This window comes from Egretta garzetta, unplaced genomic scaffold (assembly GCF_000687185.1).
Source record: "Egretta garzetta isolate BGI_Z169 unplaced genomic scaffold, ASM68718v1 scaffold830, whole genome shotgun sequence".
NCBI lineage: Eukaryota > Metazoa > Chordata > Aves > Pelecaniformes > Ardeidae > Egretta > Egretta garzetta.
The window spans coordinates 42,937-51,136 of record NW_009258392.1 but is presented as its reverse complement, the minus strand read 5'-3'; the positions used below and the strand labels follow the sequence as shown (position 1 = coordinate 51,136).

General features: G+C 49.9%; 1 protein-coding gene across 1 annotated transcript; it reads right to left on the bottom strand.

Annotated features, from left to right (window-relative positions):
- Positions 1 to 4,202: 4,202 nt before the first annotated feature.
- Positions 4,203 to 7,768, bottom strand: LOC104129679 (olfactory receptor 14C36; the record flags this gene model as incomplete). Its single annotated transcript, XM_009642638.2, has 2 exons — positions 6,852 to 7,768; positions 4,203 to 4,352 (listed from the first exon to the last, which is right to left on the bottom strand). Coding segments are annotated over exons 1-2 (1,067 nt in total), but the record flags the coding sequence as incomplete, so codon positions are not given.
- Positions 7,769 to 8,200: the final 432 nt, after the last annotated feature.

The window sequence follows — 8,200 nt, the reverse complement described above, 5'->3', positions numbered from 1 at the left end:
ACACAGGATTCCATGAAGGCCTGTGGGACAGCGTCTTGAGGTTTCTTCACACTGAGAGCAATGTCCCCTGGGAAAACACCTGAATGCAGCACTGGGATGCACTTCCTTGAACTAAGGTCCCTGCATCCATTCTTGGGGCATGTCAAATGAATGCAGAGCAGAGCAATACACCTCAGGGCTCAAGTGTCCCCCAGTCTCTGGCAGTGGCACGAGGAGGACAGGGAGACACTGTGGTTTCTGCTAATGCACTGCTTCTGCATGTGCAAGGGAAGGACTCCTGCATCTGAACACCCCTGTGTGGGTGAAGAGTGCATGAGACCAGCTCAGGTGTGGACACCTCACAGAGCCCTGGCATTTCTGTGTGTTACACCAGGAACAGCCCCCAACATCCCAGAGAGATTTCTCTCACCCACTTTGGACAGGTTCATTACAAATGCTCCCTCACGCTTCCTTGGCTTTCTGGCCTGTCCCTTTCATTACACACTATGAACAGAGGGTGCCTGCAGAGCATCTCAGCTGCACAGTCCGAAGGGATTCTGCAGGCATGAGTGACATCGCCCTCTAGAAGGCGGGATTTTTCACCTTTCACAAGGCACAGAGCACATCTTGGGAAGGTGAATGCACTCAGTGGCACGCACCCCTTCAAGTTTCATCTTTCTGAACTTCCTTCACAATGTCTTTAAGCAACTAACAAAGAAACAAATGTTCTTCCTTGTAGGTGTCCTACAAGGACAGAGGGGACAAGAAGGACCTAAAGCCTTCTGTGGAGAAATTACAATGGGAAAATCAGTCATCACTGATGGAGCTTCCCTTACTGCAAATGGGGAACGTCCCCCGCTCTTAGACAGATCTCTTCCTGCTCTCTCATGACCTGCCCTGTGACTGGGGTTGGGAACACCCTCATTATGCTGGGGTTGGAAGACTTGAACACTCGCTACATCTCCACCACTGTGCCCCAGCTGCTGCAGTACTATTAGCGCTGTTTTCTGCACCTTTTGCAGGTAATGGAGTTTTTCCTGCTGGTGGCCACTTCCTATGCTCTGTACTGGGCTGTATGCCACGCACTGCTCTCTTTGCAAGACCATTTATTTTGATAAGTGGCTGAAAAAACTATTCACATAATACATGAGAAAATGATCACTTACAAGGTGTACACCCTTGGTGCTGTTAATAAAAAATATGAAAAATTTTATGAGAATTCATAAAAATGTAGCAGTTCTGGAGAGGAAGACTTTTTCAGCTATTAGAAGGAGTTCTTTTCTGCAGACGTTTCAAGTTTGTCCAAAAATCTACAGTGAGGTCTTGCTTCAGTTATCCACACAGAGGTGGTCACTGCCTCCAGGATGCCCTGGGGCAGCTGAAGCACTCATGTGGGTAATGTGTCCCAGGACATATGGGAGTCCTTCTGGAGCAAGACCCTGTATGCAGGCAGAGGGGCTCAGGGGTGGTTGAGGGTATCATCTGCCTCCAGCACTGCTGGGGTGTCTGAGCAGGGACCTCTCCAGCACAGCAGCACATTGTGTCCCCTTGGATGCTGTCTCTGAGGTCACTTCTGACTGGCCAGCAGTGGGCAGAGAGGTACTTAGAGGTCTGAAAAGCCATTACAATACAGCCCCCAATAATATGAAACATCTGGGGAGGTCAGGGGTAGCTGGGACAAGGGAGGTGTAAGATCCAGGGGAGGGAATAGGGGCTTGACACAAATAAATGAAAGATTTTTAAGGGGAAAGACCTGTTCAGGTAATTTTGGTGCCACTGTGACCCTGTAAAAACATTAGTGTTAGAATTTATTTTTAAACAGCAGCCTTAAGTCCTAAGCCTACCCCTAAATACTACCTCTCACCCTGAATGGAATCCACCTCTCTAATCCCTCATCTCAATTTTTTTTCTCTAAACCAAAGTCCAAGCACATAACCCCTTACCCATACTCTTACCCTATAGATCACCCTAATCCCTTGCCCTTACCTCTAGCACTAAAATGTTGGCCTTAACCTTAATCCTCACCCCAGCCCTAAGCAAAACCCTAATGCACAAAGGTAGCCCATACCCTAAACCCCAAACAGACACCCTCACCAGAACATCAAACCTACACTGCAAAGCTTTGCCTAATCTCTAACCGTGAAAGGCGAGCTCTAATCCCTCAACTTTAACCTGAACAACAAACCCCCAAGTCCCTTCTTTCACATGCTCAAATCCCCTCACTTTCAACCCTTCCCTAACCCTAACTTAAGCACTTTGGCCCCTTGGAATGGATGGGGGATTGTGAGGTCACACAACAGTCATATGACGTTGGAAGAGGAATGTGAGGTTACATGCATCTGATCAGCTCATAGCACACAAAGAGGAGATATTTGGGAATGCTATGGTGAGGTCAGTTGTGCCTCAGGATCTCATGGGAGATGTACCTCATCAGGAGGTACAAGGCTGTGAAAGTGGCACTGATGTCTCTTCTGTCTCTAGAATTAAGAGGCCAGCAGCAGGAACATGGCTGGGGAAGGGCTGTGAGGCCACTTCATTCTGCAGTAGCTGATAGGTCAGCCCTGCATGGCTGGGATACGTGCTTTTAGGCTCCCATCTGCCAGTGTCTCTGACATGCCAGCAGAAGGCACGTGGTTGGCAAGTTGATTGTGGGAATCCCTTTCCTGAAGTACTTGGTAGGCCCATCCAGGAAAAGGGCTTGGATATGGATTCTCATGTCCTTTCCTGGGACAGCAGCACACACACGATTTGGCTGTGTTTATCCAAGAAGCTGAAAGGCCAGCAGCAAGCATGTGGCTTGGAAGATCACAGTGAAGTTACCTCTGTCTGGTCAGCTGGTGCAGCAAGTCTTGCAGGTCCTCTCTGTTGAAGGGTTATCCCGTTTTGTTCCTGTGATCACTTTCTGTGTTTTCTTAGAAGGAAAAATAAAATTCATCATTTCTACTGCCCCCAAAAGAGGCTGTTCACCTGGGAATTGTTTGTGGCAGTTTTTGATACAGGGAAGGACGTGCAGTTGGCCTAATCACCGGTACCAGGTAGGAGCTTCCTGCAGACTTCGCATTAGAATCAAGTTTATCCTGCAGCCTGGGGATACACTCCGCACAACGCAGCCTGAAGGCCAAGGTGTACGTGGAGCACAGCACAGGCCTGGGACTACTCAGATTTACTATGACATGGCTCACTAAGTCCTTGATGGACAATGGTCTTCGGGTGAGGATCCCTGCAGTGCCTGAGGAAGGTTGGGAGGAGGATGAGGTGACCTCTAGAGAGATGGAGGAAGGGACACCATTTTAGGCCCTGTTAATCTCTGGGGATTTTGGAGACCATGGACCTCTGCTAGAAAGCCTTGTTTAGAGGGAAGGTGGAAGGTAGTCACTCAGCTGACATGGCGGGAGGCTCTCCTGGACAAGTTTTTCACAAGCAGGTAAGTCAGGACTGGTGGAAGATGTGGAGGGCAGCTTTGGCTGCATGTGAGTGAGGTGGTAGCGTATAAAATGCTGAGGGAAGTCAGCAAGACAGATTGTAGCAGGGCTGAGTAGAGAGGAAGAACACCTCCATCAAGCCTTTGGCAGTGCTCTTCCTGACGCAGCCCAGGATACCATTGTCTGCCTGGGCTGCAAAGGCGCAAAGCTGGCAGAACATGAAGGCTTTGGGGAGACCTAATTCCAGCCTTCCCAGATCTTCTTGGCTACCAGAAAGAAAATGGAGCCAGCCAAATCACTGTTGTGCGTGATGGGAGGAGGAGGGCCAATGGGCATCAGCTGAAACAAGGGAGGAAAATCTTTCTTCCCATCAAAGGCACTCCAGCACTGAAGGAGAGTTCCCAGAGAGCTTGTGTCATGTCAATCCTTGCAGCTCTCCAAACCTCAAATGAATAGACCCTGAGCAACCCGCTCTGAGCCCATAGCTGACCCTGCTGAGAGGTTGGCCTGGAGATCTCTTAAGGTCCCTTCTGTCATGAACGAGTCTGTCATTCTATCCACAACAGCTCTTTCCTTTATGATGGGAGGGAAAGCCCTCAGGTTCCCAGTGACCACTGAAGTCAGACTGAAAGAGGTTTGCTCAGACGATCTTTCATGGTTTTCGTGGCTTTCTCGTCCCACTCCAGGCATTGTTGCTCAGATGTGTGGCTGCTTGGCAGGTACCCCTGAAGGAGCCTGATTATTTCCTTTGCTTCACCTTTTCTTTCCTTTTTCCCTCTTGTCCCACTCACAGTTTCTTACCCTTGACCATCCTGGTAGGATGGGGGTGGAGGACAAGGGATGATGCACTCAGAGCAAAAACCACACAATTCTGCCTGAAACCAGGAAGACAGTTTTTGACTGTGAGGATGGTCAAACACTGGAACAGGTTGCCCAAAAAGACTGTGGTATCTCCATCCATGGAGGTATTCCAAACCCACCTAGACAACATCCTGAGCAACCTGTTCCAGATGGCCCTGCCTCATCTGGGGGCTTGGACTAGATGATGTCCAGAGGTCCCCTACAACATTTTTGTGATTCTGTGAATATAAAGAATAAAAGTAAGACAGGAAGAAATGGACAACAGATAGCATTGAGTACAAATGTGGTAGGATACGATGGAGAGGACCCAAGCTGGAGCAGAGGAGAAGTGTTAGGAGGAAGGAGCAGCAGAGATGTTCTTTACTGACTGTTAGCCCCCCCTTCACGATCCCCCCTGCTCTTCTTGGGGTTGGGGTGGGTAGGTGAATTGGGAACCACGGAGTAATTTGAGCCTTGGAGAAACTGTGAGGTGAATGGTCTTTAAGATATTTTTGCCATTGTTTCTCACAATCCAAATCCTTTTATAATTGGCAAAAAAAAATTAATTTGATCTTCCCTAAGTCAATGGGACTTTACCCATGACAGTAGTTGGTGCAGGATCTCCTTTACTTTATCTTGACCCATGAACTATTCCATCTTATTTTCTCCCTTTAACCAGTTATGTCAGGGGGGTGAGTGACTGAGCAGCTGTGTGGGTGTCTGGCTGCTGGCCAAGACTAAGCCACTACAGAACCACCACATCAGGACTGCTGTATGGGGCTTCCTATCATAAGAAAGACCCTGATAGGCTGGAGTGGGTCCTGCAGAGACCAGAGGGATGGTTATGGCCTTGAACACTTTATGAATAAGGAGAGGCTGAGACATTTGAGTTCTTGAGAAATCCCTCAGAGTCAAAGACAGGAGCAAAAACCCAGGCCACCTGGTGGGATCTCAATCAATGGAGATTTTGAACATTTTTTGAGAGAAGGCCAAGAGCACCCGATTTCCTTGGAGCTGTCTGAGAGTGGGCTTGGCTGAGACCAGTTGTGGCAAGAGCAATTGTAGAATCATAGCATCGTTTAGGTTGAAAAAGACCCTTAAGATCATCAAGTCCAGCCATTAACCTAACACCACCAACTACACCTCTAAAACATTTCCCTAATTATCTTTTATATACCTCCAGGGGTGTGTCATCAGTGTCAGTAGGAAACTGGTTTCCTTTTTATTAATACTGGCAGTGGAGTTGGGTGTCACTGAGCCCCAGAGGAGAATGAGCCTGTCCATGCAGCAAAGTGCCCTCCTCAGAGCTGGGGTGTTTGACCAGAGAGGGAAATGGCCAGTGTGTGGGACTGGTCTGGGACAATTTTGCTGTGACAATTTCCCCAGGAGGTCGAGGGAACATGGCAGAGACCGGGCCCCTTTCTATTGCACCTTGGCGCCTTGCTCTGTACCATGAGAACCTCAGTTCTTGCTGCCCCCTGCACACACAGCTTAGATCTACACTGACCTTTTTCTTGGGCGGGCTCCTCCCAGCCAAGCCCAGCTCCTCCCCCAAATCTCCCACCTCCACTGTCCTCTTCTCAGCTCAGCAACTCTCCAGCTGTCCCCAACTCCCCTGCCTACTCTGCAGCCCAGGCCACCAGAGCAGGCCAGTCTGGGCTGGTCCCATGGCAGTGCCCAGCACAGGGTGCTGCAGAGCTCTGGGCACTCACCCCACAGCCACAGCCCCTCTGAAGGGCACAGCAGCTGCTGGGGGGCAGAGAGGGATGGTCAGGTTCCCCATCAGACCCAGCAATGGTGCTTTCTCAAGGGCATGAGCAAAGAGAGGCTACTCACTCTCTGCCTCTCCTGATTTCATATTGTAGGTAATGCACAATATGGACTGAATATGCCCCCTCTTCTGCTGCCTCCAGCCCCACTCCCTATGACAGCACAAAAGTCCTGGCCCTGGGCATCCTCAGGCAGTTCCTGCATCTCTCCAGTCTCCCCTCCCTGTGCCTGCTGGGTCCCCACTGACTCTCAGAGTCCTTGTTCATGGAGACATCGATTTAGTGCTTTGCTTTTGGGGGTCTTCACTTTTGAGTGTATTTAACCTTCTGAGTCTCAGTTCATTCAAACCCCAGGGCACACGGTATATGCCATCTTTCCTGTCATACATGAAGAAACCTGAGGAGATAGTAGAAGCTCATGGACCATTTCCCCTCCCATTGGACACCAGGAAGAGAACTCCAGAACATTTGGTCCCAAGGAACCCAACAGTACCATAAGCTTAACCCCTAGAAGACTGAGAACACAAGGAGAACAGACTCTTTAGAAGACCAATTCCTTGGGCATTTTCCTGGAAGCAACTTTGGAGGAAGAGCCCAGCCGTCAGGCACTGCACCTGTGAGATTCCCTTTTATTGAAGATCTTCTATGGGGCATGCTACACTTGACCGAGTGTTGTGCAAGAGTGAGACACAACAGGATCAATCCTCAAGACAAGTAGTATAAACCCAGCAAATTATCTATAAACAGGATTATCACAAGAGAAAAAATAAGACTCATGGCCTAAGATAAAAACTGGTAAATGTGAGGATAAGAGGAGGCAAATTATTGTCGCTGAGACAGCATCCATTGTGCCAGTTTCCATAGGGTCTCCTTGAGCTCTTGGTTCCTCATACTGTAGATGAGAGGGTTCACTGCTGGAGGCACCACTGAGTACAGAAGTGACACCACTAGGTCTTGAAATCGGGAGGAAATGGAGGGGGGCTTCAGGTAGGCCAACATGCCAGTGCTGACAAATAGGGAGACCACGGCCAGGTGAGGGAGGCATGTGGAAAAGGCTTTGTGCCGTCCCTGCTCAGAGGGGATCCTCAGCACGGCCCTGAAGATCTGCACATAGGACAGCACAATGAAGATGAAACACCCAAAGACCACAAATACACTAAACACTACAAGCCCGAACTCCTCGAGATAAGCGTCTGGGTAGGAGAGCTTGAGGATCTGGGGGACTTCACAGAAGAACTGGTCCACAGCATTGCCTTGGCAGAGAGGGAGTGAAAATGTATTGGCCGTGTGCAGCAAAGCAGTAAGGAACCCACTGCCCCAGGCAGCTGCTGCCATGTGGACACAAGCTCTGCTGCTCAGGAGGGTCCCGTAGTGAAGGGGTTTGCAGATGGCCACGTAGCGGTCATAGGCCATGACGGTGAGAAGAGAAAACTCTGCAGTGATCAAGAACAGAAAGAAAAAGAGCTGTGCAGCACATCCCCAGTAGGAAATGGCCCTGGTGTCCCAGAGGGAATTGGCCATTGATTTGGGCACAGTGGTAGAGATGGAGCCAAGGTCGATGAGGGAGAGGTTGAGGAGGAAGAAGTACATAGGGGTGCGGAGGCGATGGTCACAGGCTACAGCAGTGATGATGAGGGCATTACTCAGGAGGGCAGCCAGGTAGATGCCCAGGAAGAGCCAAAAGTGCAAGAGCTGCAGCTCCCGTGAGTCTGCGAATGCCAGGAGGAGGAACTGGGTGATGGAGCTGCCGTTGGACATTTGCTCACTCGTGTGATGGGCACCTGTCCAAGGAGGAAAAGACAGTAAGTTAGCAGAGACTTCGCTAAGGAAAATCAAAGCCATTTCCCATATACTCTGCCCCTGCTTCACACACCCCCTTTTCATTTTCCAGGAGTCCTTCCTCAGCTCCAAGGCTGGAGCTCTCGTTGGTATTGGCTGGATGTGTTGTGAGCAGCAGGGTCCCTGTGTGCTGTCTGCTGAGGAGCCAGCCCTGCTCTGCAGCAGTGAGCTCATGGGAGCACTGGGGGCAGGGGCCAGTTCTGGTGTTTGACTTTGTCAGATGAAACCACTTTCTGATGTAGAAAGGCCTGTCAGCGTCTGGACTCCCAGTGCTAGAGGAAGTGGGGTAGCAGAAGGCAGTTTAAGAGGTTTAGGGATTTTTACAGCTCCACCCATTCCCCTGGAGGATGT